The sequence below is a fragment of the Nylanderia fulva genome, unplaced genomic scaffold, assembly GCF_048542155.1.
Source record: "Nylanderia fulva isolate GAGA-0341 unplaced genomic scaffold, ASM4854215v1 Scaffold5, whole genome shotgun sequence".
Taxonomy (NCBI): Eukaryota; Metazoa; Arthropoda; class Insecta; order Hymenoptera; family Formicidae; genus Nylanderia; species Nylanderia fulva.
The window spans coordinates 2,684,597-2,709,092 of record NW_028190587.1 but is presented as its reverse complement, the minus strand read 5'-3'; the positions used below and the strand labels follow the sequence as shown (position 1 = coordinate 2,709,092).

The following is a 24,496-nucleotide window of genomic DNA, read 5'->3' as shown; positions in this document are numbered from 1 at the left end:
TTATATAGTTAGCTTGTAGATGCAAAAATCAATAAAATCAAATATTGATTAAAAATACTGATATATAAAGACAAGGATCTCAAATATTTTCTCGTTTATTTATCGACACTCAATGAGTCAATAAATAGTGAGAGAAATTTTATTAAATAGTCGGTTATTTATAAGCCAACACGGTAAAAACCGGTTTGAAATCTCTATGAGCACCAAATTCGAGAGAACGCTTGGTTCATGCGGACAAGTCTTGTACGAATATACGTTTTGTTTTGTCACGTTTGTGCAAGGAAGTCGTCGAATATATAGAAAGCTTCAGTTTGGGCACCGGGACAATTTATAGTCCATCATAATGCGGCTTAAACGACTAAACGTATTTATTGTTCGTTGTTGCGATACGGATTTATTTCGGCTACCTGCGCGACTAGACCGATTACCTTCATCGTCACATCTCGTCACACGATAATAGCCTTCAAAATTCCAGCCTTCCTTTCACGTCCGCTTGAAAAAACTATAAAAACTTGACTGGCATTGTCTTCGTTCAATCAATCTCGTATATTCGCGTTACGTTTGCGCGGAGACAAACAAAAGCAATCATTCACGTACTGGCGATCGGAACACGTGGGAGGTCGAAGTTGCACGATCGCTCAAACGTCGATAGCCGGAAATACCACGGTCTTGTTAGCCGTTGATCTAAGCGATTGTAGGTGTGGGCGCTCGATCGTAGGCTATGGCCGATCGTGCGCATCAAAGTGAACAATCCGGTATACGGAGGAGAAAAAAATCCGCGCTATATGATCAAGGGAGAGACCGATTAGCGATCCTCGTTGATACATATTTCGCCTTGGCCGCGCTCGCTTCCTTATACTGCGATGTGTACCGCTCCGCCAATTTCCGCGCTGGCACGTCGCACAATAACGAGACATTCCAGGTATCCACGAGTGGCGAGTCCACGTCGTCGAGGAGCGCAGAAAATTGGAAGCGCATTTGACGAAGAGAATTCATTCGTGGGCGTCGATCGTGCCGCGACGATCTTTTCCAGATCACGCTCCAAGCTCGGAATGGATCTATATCGCTGTCAGATGAGGCACGAGATGGGATGCATGCAAGGAAGCGCGTGCACTCACAGTTTCTACAATTCCCACGCCCACCGTCACACCAGCCACGAGACCGCAGAGCAGGTTCTAACCGTAGTCGTCGCTAACCACTGACATTACGCCGGAAAAAAGCCGGCCATGAGCTGATTCCGTCGCCTTTTGCCATCACGGGCCACGAGAATCTCTGGAGTCCTTCGTTATACGTTGACCTTCGACAATATGATGATCCTTGTGCCGTCGAATTCGAAGAGCTGCATTTTCTCCGCAACGGATCGTTTCCTGCGCGAAAGCGATTCCCTTGATATTTTGTAATCGAAACCGCGCACTGCGTAATCTCGTAGGAAATGTCAGATTATCGATCATTTACCTTAAAGGGAAATGATTTATTCAACGGAGATTGCGCGAACTTACATAATAAACTCGCAGATAGCTGTAGGGAGGTATCTGCGTGAGAACCCGGCGGCTCATTAACTTTTGCTCTACGAGATTAAGTAATACGTGGCACGCGCGCAGTAAAACTTCCGGTTATATATATTATATACCCGAGTATATAAACGTCTACGTCATAATTATAAGATTATCTTTATTACTTATGGTGGCTTGTCATCATCGTCATTTACTTTGACAAGAAGCCATCGTTGATCAGAACAGCTCGCTCGTACGAGAGAATAAATTATAAGCTCAGGATTATTCGCTTTCTATATTTATGTCGACTCGCTCAATGACATTTGTGAAATTTTTGCACATTGATGTTATCACAATTACGCGAGTTTACTAGAAATCATTAAGAACAATGACTGCAATTGTCGTCCCACGCACAGAGCACATATGACATAAACCTATAATTATATCGCTTCGAAATTGATAAATCTTTTGATAATTATCTGGTTAAACTATTCTTTACATCAAAAATATTCGCAAATCAAAAATTGAATTGAGCATTATCACCTTGCGCAATTTTAAAACATTACGTGTTATGTACAAGTAAATTTAATCCTTTTTAATATTATAATATTATTATATTATAATATAATATTATTGTTTTTTTTTATAAATTTTGTAACAATAATTTTATTGATTATAAATTCATGTTGCATCTATTAATTTATTATTGCTGCATTTTATAGTGCAGTAGCGATTTTCATTAAGGATTGCCACAGAGAGTACGATTCCAATTGACGATTGAAACGTGTCGTTTTACGTTCACCTCTGCCACAAAACGCGTACGGTACTTTGACTTCTCGCCGCATTTATAAATGTTATTGCGTCTAACTAAATATTATTGCTCGAAAATTCGGTTGCAGAATTTCATTACAAGCATTCAGGCATTATGACATGGTATGATTGCGTCCGTTAAGTTTGCACGCGATATCGATCCATATCGATGCATCTCCGGCGCCGCACCTGTATACCGACGTTGTTATTACCTATACATCATTATCTCTATCAAAACAGTCAATCTTCATTAAATCCTGTATGTTGCTCAAAGCGTTGGCGAGGGCCAACCGGATCTCGATTCCAGTTCGTCAACTATCTCGTAACGCGATGCTGTTCTTGTGCTTTACGCGAGGTCTTCACATAATTATACTAGATCGTTTAGAAAATGATGGAAAATAAAGGTAGAAATAATTGTACTATGAAAATAAAAATATAAAAAAAAATGAAGTGCAGCAGCGTCAAAGAACAGAGAGAAAAATGGAACCAAAGATGAAGTAAAAAGTGGATAAAGATAGGGATTGCTATTGCTAAGTGCAAAAGCATGCTGTTGCTGATTAAAGACTCGCACTCGTCACACAAACAATCGCGATTCACCTGATAATAAAATGCGTAATGATTTATTGCTGCATCGCACGACAAGACATAAATGCAACATCTAGCTTCGTAACTTTGAAAGTAAATTTATAATGGTTGTTGGTATTTGTTTTATCAGAGAATAAAATACATTGTATATATGTATGTACGTATGGGAAAATTAAAATGTTATTTGACCCAAAAAAAACTCGAATTTTCGAATATATGATAAACTGGCCGTATTTCGAACATTTAATTTATTGTAAAATAATTCTTGTACAGTCCTGAGCACGTACATTAATTATCCAAAAAGTTCTGTTTATAAAAATATTTAGAAAATTTTTTAAACAACTTTTCACTTATTAATATGTTAAGTATTGACACGTGTGTATACTCATATATACGATAATTTCGATGTTTTTTAATTGTTTTATCATATTTGTACATCAGTAATGCTTTTTGCGTAAATTGTATGTTTTTGATATAATTAGAAGCATTTTTTATAATCCTGGTTGTTATTAACAAATTTTTAATTGTTACTCCAAGAACGCTCTTAACTTCAATCACATACGCAAAATTTTTAAGTATAAAAAATTTTGAAAACTAAATTACACGTACTATTTTTATAAATTCTTTATTTTAACATCAATAATAGATGAAAAATAATATGAAACATCTTGCTGATAAAATAGATATATACGTAAATGAGCACCGACAAATTTAATGCAGTTACTTATACATATATACCTCGGATTATTTATAATAATAATTAGGCATTTGCGATAGATATAACAAGAAATGTATTTATATACAATTACATTAAATTATATATCTACAAATTTGATTTTTTCCTTACATTACGTCGAATGTAGGAAGCTAAAAATGAATAGTCATTGTATATAGACATTACATTAACCGATTAAACATCAGTTAAGATACTTAATAATGTTATAAATAAAGCGTCAATATTGGGCACGCAACATTTTTTATTTTTTCTGTTCATCACAGATCAATATATGCAAAAATTGGCTATATTTTATAATATAATTATTACGCAAGAAACTATTATATGTATATTTTTTTTTATCTTAATATTATCTCATTACAATAGTCTTTATAGTGGAAGCCCAATATCCGTGTATACGTTATGAAATTATTTGATCTATATATGTAATTGATCTATTTTCGAGCCAATTACATTTAAACGTGTTATTTATCAAGTAAAGAATAAAATAAAAATTTTACTTTGTCTTATTATAATTATAATCCAAACGTACAACTCACATTTAAAATATATCTATATTAATATACTAATATATTTATTTCCTTTAGTTTTTATAAGAATTATACGTTTGGAATATTCTGGTACATTCTTGTTTATGATTTCTAATCATGATTTGCTATTTTTAATAATAAATTTATCAGTTTCATAAAAAAAATCTCATATTCGCATTCACTCCATTAACTTACTACAAACAAAATTGCACTGTGAGTTAAAATTATTACTGCTTCCATCACAATCAAACAACAATACTTATATACTTATGTACTGACATGTGCGCGATGAAATAATGATATTTCATAATATATAGAATAGTTTGCGATACTTATGCAACTTTATCACTTATGATTTAGATGTACGCGCGCATTGGCATTGAGCACATTAATTAACTCGATAGACATATTAAGTTAATATAATAATTATAAGATATATACATACGCTCTTGTCACTTTCGACAAGTTTGGACGTTTTTCTGTCATTTTGACAGTGCACTAATATACTCGCAATAACAATAAGCAATAATTGACTTTGTTATTACAAATACTTTGAGCTAATGTGCTTATCAATAATCGATATGCACAAACGTAAAGCACCTAAAACGTTTTTCATCAATCATTTATAAAGATATTTTACAATTTCTTAGAAAACAATTTTACATGTTTCATCGATTATATGTATAATAATATAATGATAGTATTAGTAATAAAAAAAAATGCAGATTACACATATGGAAATATATAAAAAGCAATTTTATGCCATTTACTTAAACTTTGATAAATATTCTAGATAACAGCATGTTATCGATTTGCGCCATAAATAAGCTAAAATGGCAAATAAAATATGTCCTATTTTATACATAAAATATTCTACGCAAAAATATATATTCTATATTAATGCATTCTTATCTTGGATAATATTCCACGTGCATGGCAATCAATATGTCGTATTAAACATATGGCAATACGAATGTATAAGAAATTTTTAGCGAAATAATAAATGGAAGGAAAATAACAAACTGAAAAATTAACTATGTATAAAAATATATGAATATATTACATAATGAATTTGACTTTTATCGATCTTATAAATCCATGATTGTCGTTTTAATTAGCTAAGCGTTACAAAAAATTTTACAAAATAAGTTGGATATTTATAAAAAGTGATATCACATCTTTCATGACGTATACGAATAAACAAATTTACAATAAAATTATGATACATGAGTAAATGTTGCAAACTATAATAATATTGCGCATTATAATATCACTCTACGTTTTTTATTGCACAAGATGATATAAATATATCTTTTGTATTTTTCATTAAATCGTCAAAGCACTTTGAAAGATATTGCACCTATATCTGTTTATCGCGCGAATAATAAATAATCAATAATCGATTACTAATAAATAATATTCGACTTCATTTATAGAATTTTTACAGGAATTGATCATCTCACATTTGTGTCGAAAAAATTTTATGATAACACATAATATAAATATGTATTCTTATAAGATTGATCGTTATGAGTCACATATATATATTTAATCTTCAATATATAAATTACTATTTACATAACGATGTACGATTTATAAATTATTCTCCTCTGTTAAATGTTGAAAATAAAATATTGTCAATAAAATAATAGTCAAAAAATATTGCCAATACTATTTTCAATAGATTATTTGAAATATCTTATTTTAAGCATAAAACATTCCAAAAAAATATTTTAATTTAAAAGCAACAAAATAAACATTAACAAATTATAGGAGATATCTTTGTATTTGACAAGAATACTCATATTATCTCGCATTTGTAAGAACAATTATTTCTATATAAAGACGAGTGAGAAAGTAAGAGAGAATAAAAACAAGATATTTGAAAGATTAATATTTTATAAGAACTTTTGATAAACAAAAAAGACGAAATATACTTTTAGTTATAAATCGACATAAACAATCTCGTCAACTACTGAGTGCTATATGCAATGCATATACAATATCCATCGCAATAATGTAAATAAATCTCAGGAAGTTCCAACAGATCTGTATTCTCTAATGAATAAAACAAGTTAAAGTCCATATTATTATTAATTTCCTCCATCAAACGTAAACTTCACCTCTCTTGCTACCGGCGACGGTCGTCGTAGCAGGCACACTCGTGGACAACGTCGAGGACGTCGAACCCAAACCGCTCGAAAGCGACGAGTTGGTACACGAGACGCTACTTATTTTTCTCGACGTATCCTGGACCCGTTGAGTGGACTTGGAGAAATCGTGACCGAAGCTACTGGTCCTCGGTCGAATGCCCTGATTGCCGGAAGTGAGTCTGTCGACGATGGTGAGACCATCCCGGCCGTTCGACACGGAGATCGTGCGAGTCTCTCTTGGCTGCAATCCCGGGGATTGCGGCAACGACATACTTCTGTCGTCGCGAGCAGCTTGAACGACCGGCGGTGGACCAGGTAGCGACGCCGATCGTCTACCTCGCGCGTCCGCCGCCGCGATATTTTGCGTAGTGGGTAAAGTGGCGGTGACAACATAGCCCAGCTTCTCGGGTCTCATCAAAATCGGCGAGCGATCGTTGTAACCGTCGAAAGTGGGCGAGCTGCCGTTGCTACCCATCGGACTATTATTGTTGTCGATCAACGGCGTAGAGCGGTCCTCTTGGCCGGTGATACTTCCACTCCTACTACTGCCACTTCCGCTACCTTCTTCCTCGCTGCTATTGACTTCCGTCAACGTCGCCTGGATACTGTTGCCTTGATTGATTATGTGCGGCATCGTCGTCGTTGCCGTCGTCATCAGGCCCAGCTGAGTCAGGTGGCTCATGGTGACCGGCGTCAAGGTCACCGGTGTCATCAAACCGGCACCAGTCAATGTCGGTGAGAGTACGGCTTGCGCCAAGGCCGCCGCACCAGATTTCCCTGAAGCGGGTGTGCTTTCTGTTTCCTGTATCGGTGACAGCACCACCACTGATAGATCAGTTGGATAATGACCATTCGCTGGTATCACGCCCACCACACCGGCGCCGATGTTCGCCGCATTGGTGGCTGAAAGTGCCAACCTCTGTTCACGGTCGACCACCTCCTTTGTCACATCCGGAGTCGGTATACGCGGCCTGTTCTTCAGGGATACCGGCACTGAGTTCAGCTTCGTCATAGTGCCTGTAATTAAAAGAGAGTCATCATGGTTGTTGGAACGACACCTGATTCCGGATTCGAGATGATCTCGAGGACGTAGAAAATAAATAATGACATTATCAATTAAATTAACGACCCCCTAAGACATTTCCCGTCTAGAGTTGACGCCACGGATGAGTGGAAATGTGTTTTAGACCCATTGCTTTGGCGCCAGACAGGAGACGAGTTATCATCGTTGGCGAGAATATAATTACGCGGATATGATATTTTAACGGTGCTGTGTTTCTCTTATCGAGACGTGACAGGGGAGAAAAGAATAGAAAGAAAGATTACAAGGATATTTTAGAGAGTTTTTTATTATTATTGAATGCAAGAGAGAAATAATTGCAGAAATTGCGGAAATCACACATAGGCCACGCAAGATCAAACATTGCATAATCTTGCGCATACGTGGAAGCAATGATGAAAAAATTGCGATTTCTTAAGACTTTCTTTCAAAACAAGTAATGACTCAAAGGAAAAAATCTTCGATTGAAAACGCCCGCACTGCCGGGTAATCTTTGAAAACATGTTCACGAGATGAGTAACATTCTAACATTGAGGATAAAAATATAAAATTAATGGGAAAAATAAATTTTTCAAAGAAAAAATTTTACTGTATATTTTATTCGATAATTAATTTTACTAAAAACACTTTGAAATAATGTATATTTCTTTTCTTTTGTATAAAATTATTAGAAAAAAAATGAGGTATAGAGATACTTTCTTTTATTAATTATAAATTTTATTTATGTTATTATAAAAAATGTATATAAATTTATATAGAAAATAAGTTTTCACATTACGGAAGAAATAGATTATTTATATATAAAAGTTTTATGTAATTTTTATAATATAACGAATTGTCGTTATTAATGTAGTAATTAAATTTCGGTCATTATTTTGTTTTCATACACACCTTGACGACCCATTCGCTGACTACGAACGCTCTTACGTCCTACGAGACGATCATAGAGCGTCATTTTAAGATTAGGATTGTTCGTCTGCGGAAGACCACCAGTCTCAGGACTGCTGTATACGCTGTTGTGTCTGTTTCGTGAAAAGAAACCACCACCACTGCTATATGTGGTCGAGGAACTGCGTACTGACCCCATCCGAGTAATCTGCCGTTGAAACCATCCATTCTTTTTTCGTTCTACCAACGGAGTGTCCACACTTTCCTGTTAAACCCGCGAGATTTAATATTAGAACTATAATAAAATTATACAGGATATAAATTAAATATAATATTTTAATGCTTTAAATAATAATTGTGTTTAGTGTGAATAGAAGAGTACAGTGTTTATTGCTTATATAAAATAATTTCAATATTGCGCTTGAACAATTCACTTACGTAATCGGCGTACATATCATCCTGATGAGTCTTACGATGATGAACGTGACTATGAATCTGTGTGCCTAGCATAACATTTGCATAAAGAGCATCGCTATCTTTTACTTTGTAATGCTCCGCAGAACCTTTCGGTTCCTCTTTTCGATATTGCTCGCTGGCGACTGTATATGGTAAATCTTTAGGTATGACTTCGTCCCAATATTGATCTTTCAGAAGTTCCGGATGTTCCTCGTGCATCTCATCAACGATCATGTAACCGGCCTATGACACAATAAGCATGATAAGAAGATAGGCAAGAAATAAGAAAAACTGCATTAACATAAAACATTGAAAACTTAACAAAATAATTAACAATTCAAGATATGTGTAAGGAAAAATATTTTCTCGCAATAATATTATATATTATATATACAAATATTTTATTGTAATATCTATTTTGACATAATATAATACATACGTAAAAAAATGCATTCATAAATTCATTAATAACAATATAACAAACAAATTTGTAGATTATTTAAATATAAAAAAATAATGTACCTTAATATGTCTATCTATCAGCCAGTTCAGCTCGATATCGTCATCATCTTCGCCGAAAGGATTAATTAATACCTCGGCGACTTTCAGCCATCCGACGTAAAAACAAAACTGCAGAAACAATATTGACAGTTTATGAAAAGTCTTAAACATGATGCAGAAAAATTCTTATACAACATCCTATAATTGATGAAGATAATATCAATTATTATTAATCACCTGCAGTGTTGTAAAAACCGGGAAATACATATCCGGCTCTTCATAGTTCTTCCCGCCTTCAGAATGTGCAACGAATTGTCTACCGAGCAAAGCTGAGAAAAAGTAGGCGTACAGTGATAGTGTTACCACCTGAAAAATATAAGTAATATATTGAGAGCTCTGTGACAAGGTTGCACTTACATCATTATAAAAAAAAAACGTAAATAGAAGAGATCAGCATGAGATATAGTTTATAATTATTTAAAATTCACAGTTCATTTTTAAACGGAAGGAAAAACGTGATTGAAAATAATTTCGACTTCCCACCGGAAGTCCCGAGGACTTCGTTAAAGATTACAACTTCTTGTCGCTTCTCTTTCTGTCACACAAGTACAGGCAAACAGGTTTAATGAATGAATATCAAGGTCGTCGCGAGAGCGCTGCCTTTCTCATCGAAGGTTACCAGGAAACAGTAGTTTATTCAAAAGTATAACGCAACTTATGTCCCTACCACAAATGATGCCGTAGATCTATGGCTTGGAGCATTTCGGAAACACTAGGTTCAAAGGATTCCTCTCGAGTGTAATACGAAATTATTCTTGAAGGCGTGACGTATCGCGGTAAAATTACTGTTCAACTCTCTTGACGACCTTGACCATGCAACACGTATTGGCTTCGTGTTTCATACGCGATTCATTATCCACGCTGCATTGAAAGGCATGTTTTTAATTAAACTTATTACATTACATGTATATATTATAATAAATATGCTCTTAAACGTAATTGTCCAATATGCAATTAAATTTAATTATTAACATTTTTTATTGACATGCTGTAACATATTCTTTCAAAATGTATCATTAAATATGCTATTTTGCATTGTATATATCTAAATATAAATGTAATAAAAGAAAAAGAATATTATAAAATTTATTATACGTAAATTTATTATACGTTAAATATATAGAAAATATTATGTCGGATTTGAATTAAATATTTTTTTTTCCATAATACAGACGAATAATCATAGCAAAACAGCTTCTTAAAATTGTTTGTTACGAATAAGGAAAACATTTGCAATATAAACACAGACATATGCAACAGCAACTAATATCTAAGACAGGTATATTAATCTTCGAATCTACTAATGTATCATTATTCGATAAATACTCTGCCTTAACTACGCGTAATCTTTTTGCGATTTCACGGTATATGTCGAATTATACTATCGTCTTGAGAAAGATTTATATCATGATTTATACATAAGAAAAGACTACATTCACACACAAATTCAAATGCTTTGTTAACTTTCTCTAATTAATAACTTGTTAGAGATAAGATAATTATTTTTATTAATAATTAATTTTTTACTCACAAATATTGTAATTTCTCTCTATGTTTTATAAGTATTAAATATTGGTCATTATATATGAATTTTCTTATATATCTATGTCTAAGTTTGACGTCCAAAATTGCAAATAAATTGTAAATAATGCATTGAATACAGTTTGTCGAAGAATTACATAATGCGTCACGCTCGTGGCGCTTGAAACATGATAATGACACGATCATTGGAAAATGATGAAGACATTCACGTAACTTATTCGACATCTGCCAATGACAAGTAGCATTATATTGATATATAATTGCTTTTTTTACAGCACCAGCATTAGATACAATGGAAAAGGCTATAAAAGTAATATTTTCTCTGCTCTTTCTTGTGTAGAAAACAATACAATAAATAAAATCACATAAAATTTTATTTCTCTTGGAATTGCTAAGTGAATTTATAAACAGCGTCTTCGAATTATAAAATTTACACTTCTTATTTATCATCTTATTGCATTTTCTCAGTTAATCCAATTCAATTAATCGGATATCTAACACTCAATGCATTTATTAGTATCTGTTAAATATTCATATTTATGTAAGGTAAAAATATTTTACTGAAACTAGGCATATTTAATTATAACACAATTTAATTTGATTTAACAAAAATCCTTACCTGAGTATAGACTAGAGGAACGCAAACAGTATCGTAACCAATCAACGCGCCAAGCCTCTTCCGGATATCGCTGAGCTCGACTAGGAGAGTTTGCACTACATGATCACTAGTAATCAGGGACTCCTTCCTCGCCCTGTTGATGATGTTGGTCGCCCAGACGAGCGGCATCCAGTACTTGGACATGGCCGCCTTTTTGTTCATAATCTCGAAGATTTTTTTCTCCGATTCCATCATCAAACCTGAAAAAAAAGAAGATCGACGATCGAGAATGAGCCGCTTCGTTATTCGTCCGACTTGAGCGAAAAAACATTTCCGGACGTCTCAGCAAGCTGTGTAATTATACGAACTTTCGCCGCGCGTTTGAGACGTTTGAAAAATTTCTATAAGATATGAACATCTTGTGTATCTTAAATCGCGATCGGTATCACAGGGCAGTAAGTCAGCAAAGCCCGCGCCTCAGCAATCCCGCTTAATTAATGAATTTACTAGTACGGTTCGTTAATTAACGGATTATCAAATAATCAGCATCTTTCGCCGACTTTCGCGCGCACAGGCTCTATGTGTATATAGTTGCGCGTTCATTTTAGTTAAGATAAAACTCGTACATAAAACTGAATAAACCTCCAACGCAAAACATGAATGTATGCCCATTGTTTGTATAATATAGTTTCTTTGAAACCAAAGTGAAATCGCCAGTCAGATAAAGTCTGTTTTATTTCCTGTTAACAATGCATTATATATATATATATATATATATATATATATATATATATATACACATATATAATATATAAATATACATATGTATATTAAATGCAAGTATGCATGACAAATAAATTTATTTGAAAAAATTTTCAAGTTTAGGAAGTTTTCGTTGATTGGTATCTGTCAACATAATTTTATTTATATATTTTTGTTTATCCCTTTCAACATAAATATATGAAATGAATAAATTTGTAACAATATTAAAGAGAAAAGCACATTTATAACATGAGAGTAATTCAATGCTCTTAACAGAAAACGCATTATAAAGACTATTGAATAATTCCAAATTTCCGTTTCTTTAAATTTGGCTTTAATGATTAAAATTGTTTCAATAATTAGATGACATGATTCTATTTAGTTTTAAAATCCTAAAATCAAGTTTTGACTGTTTTATTTTTTTAATAAAAATAACTTACAAGATAATCAAACTGGAGGTACAATTTAGTTTAAAGAAATATTATTTTAATCATACAATCGAATAAATTCTAATATTAACGAATTAAATTAATAGTAATAGAAACATAATTATTTGCCATGTCGATGGTTGCGCAAAACAGAAAGGTTCCGTATATCCGAATTAACATACTCGAGCTATGACGAAAAATTAAAAACTTGTCTGAGATACATACAAAATTCTCCCTGTCAATTGTCTAACTGTGAACTTTTTAATGCAATCATTTAACTTTTCTGGTTTAAAGATAACTGATAAATATGTGATGATTACTAATGGACGTTTTATCAGCTTTTTATTCATGTACGTAGTATTGGATTAATAGAAATTATACAAAAATAATCAATTCTTTATTATCAGAGAAAATAACAATTGCATAATTGTTAGTAATAAGTCATATAAGTCTGTCATAATATTAAATATGTGCAATAGCGCGATAAAATCAAGAATATAAAGGAAGATGATGCGTTTGGTTAATCAATTATCTTCATCAATGCCAAATAAGAAAAGGAGTAAATATGTAATAATTTTTATGTGCAGATTTTAATATAAAAAATCAAATAATCCTGATAAATTATTTGATTCGAGTCAAGATTATACGATATTACGCAGCATATTTTATTTCTTCTACATTAAATCTTAACGAAAGATCTTTGACGAATTGGCAATCGACATGTTTCTAGTGAAAGTCAGTGAAATAAATTATTTATATCTCTGTTTGTGCGTATTTAAATATTTTTCTTGGATATGTACAAATAAACTTGAAGTAACTGAAAAATAGTGTGGGTGAAATATCGAAATATTCTATTTTTGTATTTCCTATTCTTATCGGTATAAACTAACTTTCTTTCTTGAATATATTTCCATATTTTCCGTTTTCTTCGAAGTTTGGCTTCTAAACTGATTTATAACTATTTATTTTCAATAAATATAAGTATAATGTATTGCTTATCTTAGTTATTAAAAATACTAAAATACAAAGCTTTTTGTGCGTCTATTAATATTATTAATTTTAATTTATAAAATACTTTAACAAGATAAATCAGACTCTGTCGGAGGTACAATTATAGTTTAAAGAAATATTATTTTAAAAGTCATAGCAATCGCAAAAAATATCATAACTATTAATTCGATTAGTATTCGATCAAGTAATAAAAACATTAATTTTTTTGACATGTTTTTATTATGGTTAAGCAGAAAGCAGAAAAGGTTCGAACGTATATCCGCAACTTAACCATAGCTGAGGCAATGACCGAAAAAATAAAACAACCTTGTCGAAGATGTATCTATCAAAATATCTCCAGCGTCACTTTAACAAGTCGTTGATCGAAGAAACTGTCTACGAGATGAAAGAAACTCCGATGAACATGTGTAGATTACTAATGACGGTACCCATGCTCTTTTATTCAGTGGACGTACGATAGTTGGATCAGATACACACCTTAATAATAAAAACTGACATAGATAGTTCCCATGCACATTCAATTTATGGTGTTTTATATGTCTTAAACACAGCATTAAAATTTGTATCCACGATAAATTATAATTTTATTCATTTTTTCTATGCTCGTGCAGTAAACTCGTACATATTTAGCACATATCTTATTATTACTTCTTTTATATGTTGTTTTAAGCAAAATTTCATATTATTATATATATTTTTATTTTTATTTTATTTTTATACGTGCATTTATATGTAGAGACAAATTGATATATATTTTTTTATTGATTAATAGATATAATTATTAATTTTTACAAAATTAAAAAAATAATTTGATGAAATAAGATTTATAGGAAGAAGAATGTTTGAAAAATGGAAGCAATTAAATGATTCATCTTTACATTACCTTTTTAAACGGAAAATATATCTTGTTGTGTGTACATTCGAAAAACACCTGCATCCATCGCAGAATATTTAAACTAAAATCGTTACCGAGTGATCGATCGATTCGATATACGATCAGCTCGCCCCATTCGTCACACGACCTTGATACTGTCGTATAGTCACATGACATCGCGCACAATGAGCCCGAGAATTTGTAGGCAGCTATTGAAAGTAACGACTGATAACTCATCGAATGACTCATTCGAGTGTCGCGATACGTTATTGGCAACGAGGACCAGATATGTCGGATGTTGAAAGATCTTTGATCGACATACAGGTGTAAAAACCAGATAGATTATATAATCAATTTATTAAAATGATAACGCATAAATGCGTCAGTACATCATTTAATTAAAAAAAAGCACTCAATGTTTAAAAATAATTTAATTTCTGTGTGTGCGCTTTTACATATGTTATATTTTATCGGCGGTCTACGATTTTCGCGTGAAAAATGTGCGGCGCCTCAAAAATTTCGAAAGCGTCCGCATCGCCATATAAAGATAATTTATATCCACTTTCACGGATTTTAACGGGTCGCATGAATTCCGTGGAATGATATCCGCTTAATTTGCGCATCGGTGTTAAATTTACCGGTCGAAGCGAAACGTAGCTCAAGGTCTAGCGCCACTCTTTTACTTAGAGTATCTACCTACTACTTTAGAGATAAGAGTTACTTAATGCCGTTAGCGTCTGTTAATAGAAGCAAATCAACGTTAATTAAGAAAGCGTCCGATCGCGATATATGCGTAGTTCTCTGACCCCGTAGTTGTTTACATTAAATTACAACTCATAAATCATAATCATGATGTATCAGTGAAGATCTTGGCTCGTACTCGTGACGCTCGATATAAAACTTGATGCGCATGTAATGAGTTTGATCGTTAAATCTGGATTCCCAACCAGCTTTCTTCGTAGCACTTACGCTTCGACCGATATAAATAAACAATTAATTATTTATAGAATATAGAATTAAAGTTAAACGCATGAATGCACAAGAAAAATCCCTCAAGTTTAAATATAGATGAATATTTATGTAATTATAGTTAGAATAAAATATAGAATGAATAAAAAGAGATAAAAATGATAAGAAGAAGAGGAAGCACTTTTTGCTTGTAATATTTACAGTGTAATTTATAATATAATAAATAATCTATGATATTTTAACCAGTCGATCTATCTTTTTTTTATTTCAAAAGTTATCTTTTACTTAGAGATATAATAATAAATAAAAGCGATGCGAATGCAAAATTATATGGAATTGTGCTTCGGAACGAAACGAATGATTTTCTTTTCTAAAGCGATTACGCGACGCCGTGGGCAAGATTCTAAAAAATTGCATCCAAGCGCATTCAAGTAAAACGACTATGACAAAGAAGAAGAAGAAGTGGTTCCCGTCCGTTCCTAACAGAATGTTTACCTCCCGAGACCATTGGCTGCGGACGAGGATGAGCAAGATAGTGAGCAAGGTAGAGCACCTCAGTGCACAACCGGGATCCGGGTAGAAGGATGCTCGGCAGAGGTCAACAAACGCGGGAATCCTTGTTCTCGGCAGGCAAGGTCGCCATGAAAGTAAAAAATATACCGAGTTCCTTTGGTTCTCCCTTCGTACTTCGCATCTTCGCCAGCGCGCCGTGACGATACTGAAAAGCATCCTTCGCAGAAAACCAATCCCCCATCTGGTCCGTATCTCTTAAGTACATTTTACAACACAGAAACCCACGAATGCGGATATTCCATATAAAAGTGTCTCGAAAGGGATCTCAATGTTGTAGCATCCAAGCGTTGCAGAGATACCTAAGATAGTATCCGGGTATTATTTATATCGTTTATTCAAAATACTAAATAACTTGTAATAATAATAAAATAACTGTTTTTTTTTTCAAAATAAAAAAGTATTTCTGTTATTCGTTTTAACGATACGAAAAATTGTCTCAACATGCAGATATTTTAATATATATGTATATATTTTTAGATTACATTAGAGTTAGAGTAACTGTTTATTCATTGTTTATTTTGTATGCCAATAGAAATACTTCAGAAAACATTTTCAAGATAGTAACAAATAAATTTCATCAGAACAGTATAGGAATGAAATTAGAAAGACTAAAGAAAGAAATAGAGAATCACGGAATAAGAGGTAAAAAACTTGACCAATACAAATTTGATCTTGCAGTGAGAGAGATACTTGAATTTGTTGAAATTCCGCGCGCGTAATAATAAACCTCTCGCATATGAATAATGGTACTTTCTGTTGCGCTGACGGTACAGTGTATTCGTACATAGCCGAGCTCGGTCGCAGACTTGGCGCCAGTGAAAATGCACTGATTAGGAAATATTCCCGCGTAATTAGAGGCAAGCAACTTTGAGCTACTCGACGCGCGGATGTGCGCTGGATGTCAATAGACCGTGTCTGCCAAAGAGAAAATCGGCATCCGAGTCAAGACGCGCCTGCATTATTCGCTCAAGTGCGTGATCGATCCCCGCAATCGTACAACACATGGCGCGCCATTAACGATTTCACTATCATTCGAGGGACAAAAGCGCACTCGTTATTGCTCGCTTCGATAAACGGAAGACTTTTCCGTCCGTAAGAGAGACTTATGACATTTTTCATGACCAAACAAAACTTGATCTGTGTGGCATTCATTTCCATGGAAAAAATATCAATTTATATGCAAATCATTGGCCAAAGTAGTACGAGTCAATAATAATAAAATATATGCTTAATCATCTTATATAATAATTTAAAATATCCTAAATTTACTTCCTTGTATAGGTACTTTCCTTTTTCTTTTTTTTTTTTTATAAATATAATCTTTTTTCACGAGTTTTGTCATCAAATTATGAAATTTTAATAACTGTATACACCGGTAATTATTAATTCAGAAAATTGCATCAATGCCATATACTTTCGCAACGTAACATAACAATTTTAGATTAAATACTTCAATATTTTATGGGAAACCAAGCATGAAAAGTTTTAATGCAATAAATTTCAAAAATGATGACATTTATTCGTTATTTATGTTTTATTTAATAAAATGGTAATAAATGGAATTTATCTCTGACGGATAATGTCTGTAAAGTTTTCAACCTCACTTTCAGAGAATGGAAAGACTCTGTATATTTTAATCAATTTACATTCTGTAGACTAATCAGTAAAAGAAGTGACTGGCATTCTTAATTGTTCTGTCTTCGAAACGAAGCTTTTATACAAACAACGTTAATCAAATTGTAATTTGCCAATGTCTGGTCTAACTGATTCGCATCCTTAATTATGTAGTTGCAAATGCAATGACACCGTGCATGAGAATGTTTAATTAACTGTAAGACGCGATTAATTTTGAACGCGAGAAAATGTTGCCATCTATCAATAAAAGCACCGAATAATCGGTTGTCGTGCGGTTAAATAAAGATATAAAAAATATTTCTCGTTTTATATATGATAATCGGAAATTTCGTAATTTTACTCTCTCACAATTTTTTGCATCGCGAATAAATTAGCCCGTGCAGAGGAAAAAGGGGGAATGCATCGTATAATCTCATATGTTGCGGCAGGTTCAACGGCCGTTAAACGATTAAGAAATCTTATATTCCGGGAGTCCGGCGCGTTTCTCCTCGTTCTCTCGTTTCCTTCATTTAGGTGAGCACGGTCAAGATCCGACCTTCCTCAAGGCCGGATCTCTACGGAACGTTACGTTGAAACAAAGTTTAGATTAAATAGATTTTTCACTCTTTTTTCAAGATAACGCATGGTTGAAGATTATAACTGGGTTCACGTGACCCAGTCGTACAATATAACTGTTTCTCGAGGAACTCGAGAATGTCGAAGAGTTCTACGAATAAACTGCGAAGGAATCCGTTATCCGTGAAACATCCATTACTGGACTTCGATTGTTTCCTTTCTAGATTAAATCCGTCATTTATGACATCCGCTGTGCGGGAAAATTTACGTCAATTTTACTATGCGTATAATTGCGCATAAAGTTACCCATATAACTTTTCTATACTCTGCAAGATTAATTAATCTCATAGATTTCTTCTATTTTGCTTCGATTACACCGTGAAATTCTTTTAAAATCCGCCGCTACCGGCCAGCGTTTTTTCCACCTTATCTGATCTACGATGGAAGTGTGTGCTCTCGAAGCTACTATATCCGGACGTAATTATTTTCTTGCCGATTGAGCCCGCGCCGCCGCGCCGATCGTTCGATATAATCACGGAGAAATTCTGCCTGAGACAATAATTTGTTCTAAATATAGGTAACGCGTGCTGCGCGCACATCAGCGTATTACGTCCGACGAACTTATATTAGAGGAAGGAAAAAGCGGAGGAAGACGAAGAGAAAAAAGGAAGGGAAGAAACGAACTTTTACGAGTTTCTTGCTCTGCTCTCGCCGACGTGGCCCCAGCCTGAGGAAGCCACCGATGATGATGATTATGACGATCTTGATGATAATGATGATGATGATAATAATGATGATGATGATGGTCACTTGCAGCGCGATTCTTACAGCCTCCGTGACTGACAGAGATGCTGAGGGAAGCAAAATGGCTACGTACACGCGTATCGTCAGCGTGATACCGAGGAGTCTAGCCGATTACCACCTGCAGCCGCGGCTAGATTATGGCTCCCATTACGCTGGCTATATTTAACATCCAGTCTCGCGCAATCTAACTGCAACGATTTTTACGGATCCCAAGATAACTTCCACAATCGCTCGCGGCCGAGTTTCATCCGACAGAGCAATAGGACGATTGCTCTCGACAAATCTAACAGGTCCGCCTCGGAACGGATTGATGGACAGGCGTTCTGTGAAAAAAATTATAATTCTATCTGGGCACTCCTCCTCTCTCCTTCCATTAATCTGCTAGCAGATGCATTTGCTACCTATACGTGGCACATCATTAATGCACGAGTTTCACGTGCTCTTGAAATGGCTAAGTGATATCTGTGCTCGAGGAAAGAACGCATCGCGCGTTAACGGTGAAAATCAATGAATAGTGATGTAGTGAAGAGAAAAGAGAGGAGCAAGCTCTGCAGAAAGACTTCTTGAGGAAGACTTCTCGAGGAAATCGAAGACGCGACCGGTGATTATCTTATCGAACAGCACGCATGGCATTGGCTTACCAGATCGCTCGTAATCGCACCGAGTTATTTCTGTATAGAAGATGAGAAAAGAGCGATATATAAGAAAAACATATAGCAGAAGGAGGACGAAGGAGCCCTGCTGCAATGTCTGCTCGCGATATCTGAAGTAAAAGAAGCGAGATGTTGCTCGAACGAAGCAAGTCCGGCCACGCTGCAAAACAAGGAGATCACATGCCGGAAAGGAAAAGGAAAAAGACGAAGAGTTCTCTGGCGCCGGCGCTCCGCATTTCTAAGCGGTTCTCTTGAAGTAGTGATCGTTGAAATTACTTGAACGCACGTGAAAATTGCCTGGCGGCGTGCGAGCGAAGTGTCGCCGTGGCGCCCGACGATTTTCAGATTATAATTCCCCGGAGAATTGGTACATACGGATCATTTTGTCTACTTTCAAAAGACGTTTCGAGATTTCTTCTCGATATTTATAATCTCGCGCGATCGTTCTCGGTTGCAGACACGCAACAAGGCGACTTTCTGTTCTCGCGAACAACTTCGCCGCTGAGTTTGTCGGTATCAAATATCAAACGCAATTGCAAAATATTCATTTAAAATATGTAATATGAATATTTTAAATATATACAAAATCTGTAACAATTGAGTTTGAAAGTTAATTTTTTTCACAATTATTTTATTTGTTTAGCAATAATTATTAAAATTTTTAAATATAAAAATTATAAGTTTTTTTATTTTCTTATTAGAATTGGTTTTTAGCTCATGTGCTTCTTATATGTGTGTGAATAAACGTATACGTTATTTTGTGTCTTTGACAATACTTCATTGATGTCACTGACCATATATAATTTACCGTGCACACGCATGCATGAAATTATTTTGAATGACGTCAATTGCAATTTTGCATCGGCATATCTTCTTTAGAAAGACATGTGTTGAGTACGGTCATTTTTTGCGAAATTTATTATTCACGTTTTTTTTCCATGAATGCTTTACATGACTTATTGTGCAATTTTGTATATATCTTAATTAAAGACATGGAGAAGAAAAATGGCAAAGAAAAAGAATGTATCTGAAAAAATATTTTCTACTTGATTTAATATAAATGCATAGCTCTTTGCAACATCTTTGTGCATTATTCTAACTTAAAATTTCACATTTTATGTGTAAAAATATTATAAAACTGTATTTTAAGAAGCAAATATCTTTATATTATTTTACTTTTTCGATATACTTCTATTTGCTTAATTTTTTTAATTTCGAATATTTATATTAAAAATTTTAATTTTTTAGTTATCTATTTATTGAATATATTTTTCATATATTAGAATACATTAAAAAATATAGATCAAAAGCATATGGTTACATTTATTATTCTTTTTATATTCTAATTATTTTCATTAATTTAAGAATATAAAAACATCAAAACAATGTACACATGTATATATCATATCCGATAATTACCGGTAAGTGTCAATTTAATGTAAGAATTCAGAAAATGTTTCTTTATCCTTTTTGCTGATATCAAAGCTGTAATATTTTACACACACGCCTTCCTCATTCTTTCCTCAGACGCATACAAATAATGTTTTGCTTGCACAACGTGTGAATTGTTATATGTATTTGTAATTCACGTGCCGTAAGAATTCTTGGCATTCCATTTTTAGCTTTAGTTTCATCATTTAACCAATATTTCTTTATGTTAACAATTATTTCCGATAAAATAAAATAAAATGACATTGTTCTATTTATGGAAAGATCTAATGCATTTTTCGCACATGCAGTAATGGAATTATCACAGAGTATACTGTTATAGATCGATCTTGTTTTCTCGTTAGATCCTGTTCAGCTCCTGAGAGAGCGAGCTTCTTTGCCACATAAACGTATCGTACTTCTTTCGAGGCATTGCCATAAAGTGATTTCTACGAAAAAGAATAGGGGTTCTTATCCTAGATTCCACCATTTATTCCCTACTCGAGTAATGGACGATATTCTCATGTTCAAAGAACATTCATAGGATTGTCATTATAAAAAATGCAAGCTATTTCTGGAACGGAGAAGCATCCGCTGCAACAGCCGGGTGGTAAAAAAAGCGAAACATCTCGACATGCAGGCTTCTTTAGAGAAGACGATACTTCGATGTTGCGGAAACATAAATCAGATAATGTGACAATCTAGAAAATATATCTTACGTCCGGATAATAAAAATTGATAATTCGAAAAAAACAATCAATTGTGCGCGTTTTATTCAATGTCTGCCGCTAACAATAAATACCGTTTAATGCGCTAACTACTAAAACACATGACATTGTTTCACTGCATTATTTTGCGGAATGATTTGTGAATATGCGTCAGATTCTGTGCGCATATTCGCAATTGTGTAATATTTGCTATTAATACAATTGTTGGATCTTTAATGATCGAGATATCGTTTATGATTGCATTCGAAGGATGGCAAAAATGACAGAAATACCAAATCCTTGTCCTTGCGTCATCATGACACACGTAGCGAAGCAGCATTATATATTATATATGTTTATGGATGACGTGATGAACGGCTTTGTTTGCCGACACGCGCCGACTAATGAAACGGTGACAGGAAATGTGATAAGAAAGCCGTGAGCTTCAGCACAAAGAAGAAAGCAATGCAGGTGCGACATTATCTTTATCCGTTGCATTCATCAGTGGCAAGAATAGCTGGACAACTAACGAATTATAAAAATTTAAACAATGTACTATTGTCTGTGTTGTAATTATTGATTATATTACAGACTGTTGAATGATAGTTAATAGTTGATAGTTAAGAATCATAATTATATAATGAGAGATTTTTGTCTCTCAATTTGATTCATCTTTTTAATAGATCATCAATGATAATAAAAGGAGCAAATAGTAGCTCTCGAGAATAACTTGTAAAATATATAACTGCTATGTTTTAAATATTACATACTATGAAGATATTGGAAAGCGAGAATCTTTAAAGAGTATCCGCATGTTAATATTGTTAAACATATATTCCGAAAATATAATTTACTGACCTACATCCACCATATGCTGAAGTGTTGGGAAACGCCTCTTAACTCGAAGCGAAATTCTTTGCAGCGTAATGACGTACGCGAGCACAGCATACCTTACGATGTTGCGTCTCATCAGCCGCCCCCGTTCATCCTAAAACAGACAAACAAATGAACGTTAATTATACTTTATGATATGGCTCATTAATAAACTTAAAATAAACCTTCAGTATTTTCCTGTAAAATTTCATTTATATGGTTTGCATAAGTAATACTTTTGCTAATAATAAATTGAATAACTGATTAAATATCTTCTAACATTATATACATATATATAATTACTATAATTAAAACAAATGAGAATTGCTTTTAGCTAAACAAGTCAGCTAATACATGGTGATAATAAAATAATATATATTCCAAAAGACATGAGACATATGTATTCCGAAAGAAATTTTATAAAATATGCTAATCTTTACGTTTTTTTTTTTTTTTTAGTTTAAAGAGTAAGATATGCAAAAATAATTTTAAGGTAAATTATATTCTCCTTTAATTCAAGAAATTAAATTGTATGAGAGAGATTTCAGCTGCGCCATACGTAACAATCCACAAAAATTACTTCAGTAAAAAAAATAAATCGTGAATTTGCGATAAATCGGTATTGGCGAGAATGGCGTTGACTTCAAAATTGATTTCCGAACGAATGCTAGACACGTTTTCATGTCTCGTACATACTTTCCCTTTGTCTTCTTGGCCCGACATTACGAACGCTCCCGCCCCCGCGATCACGTTTACTGCATGCACCGTTTTAAACTGTTCTAGTATTAATCACGGAATACCTGGTGGCGCCTGCCAGCTGTTTTTCCTTTTGTTCTTGGACATTGATGTGCACTTTTGTAACCGATCGTGCGTTTTATAATCCACCGACGGTCGCAATTGCTTGGCAGAATGTTAAGTTGATCGGAAATGGAGAACAGTATCGATATAGAGATCTTCCGTATATTTAAATTGTAATTGCAAAATAATATAATATAAAAAGCCAGTTTTTTGTTCAATTTGTTTGCCAAATAGTTGCATAATCGAGATATATTGTATAGGTCTTTCTACAAAATCTTATATACATAAAATAAAATTATTGCGTTAAAAAATCAATTATGTACAAAATATGCTTAATTTGTGTTAAAAATAAACGTATTTCTTATAATGGCTAATTATTTCACACTTTCTATTGACATTACTTGGATGTTTAATTGATGCTGAGATATGGATTAATTATAAAAGATATCGGGCCTGTCTTTATGCGACTATAAAGTGTCTTTTTCTTTCTGACAGACGAGATACGCGTGCCGAGTCGATTCTTTATAATATCACAAATTAATTGACTATCTCCACGGACGTTCCTCGCGTTCTTTACTTATAGCGTTGATTAGCTATAAACCTTCTCAGGCACGTAGAGCTCTCGTAAAAGATTGCGCCAAGCATTATTGATTACAATTATACAATCACATTAAAAAATATTTCAAAACAGTAACAATGTTTAATTCAAAAGATCAAATTCCTTTCTTTTTTTTTTTTTTTTGCATTTCTGGCCTTCCTGAGTAGGGTCATCATCTGACTTTCGGACATTACGTTATCTTCTTAATGGTCTTTTAGTTATCTTTCATTTACACGTACAAGAGACGAGTAGCCTCCTTCCTCAGAATTCTGCGATTTACCGTCGCACGTGTAAAAATGCCCGACTCGGTAGCTTGGAAATGATCGGACAGTCTCGTCTCCGGGTTTGCATCCTAATTAGATTTCAATGAAAGGCAGAGCCCGTGTTGACCGTTGCGGTACTGCTCATTCACAAAT

The 24,496-nt window shown here is 33.8% G+C and overlaps 1 protein-coding gene across 1 annotated transcript in view; it reads right to left on the bottom strand.

The window, feature by feature from the left end:
• Nucleotides 1-3,662: 3,662 nt before the first annotated feature.
• Best2 (bestrophin family protein) overlaps nt 3,663-24,496 on the bottom strand; it is a 48,584-nt gene continuing 27,750 nt past the window's right edge. The window contains exons 5-11 of the mRNA XM_029315234.2: nt 22,670-22,799; nt 11,434-11,672; nt 9,450-9,578; nt 9,234-9,341; nt 8,694-8,954; nt 8,259-8,520; nt 3,663-7,324 (exon numbers count right to left, since the gene is read on the bottom strand). Of these exons, the coding sequence (XP_029171067.1) occupies nt 6,261-7,324; nt 8,259-8,520; nt 8,694-8,954; nt 9,234-9,341; nt 9,450-9,578; nt 11,434-11,672; nt 22,670-22,799 (2,193 nt within the window). The 3' untranslated portion in view covers nt 3,663-6,260. The remainder of the gene's footprint in view (nt 7,325-8,258; nt 8,521-8,693; nt 8,955-9,233; nt 9,342-9,449; nt 9,579-11,433; nt 11,673-22,669; nt 22,800-24,496) is intronic.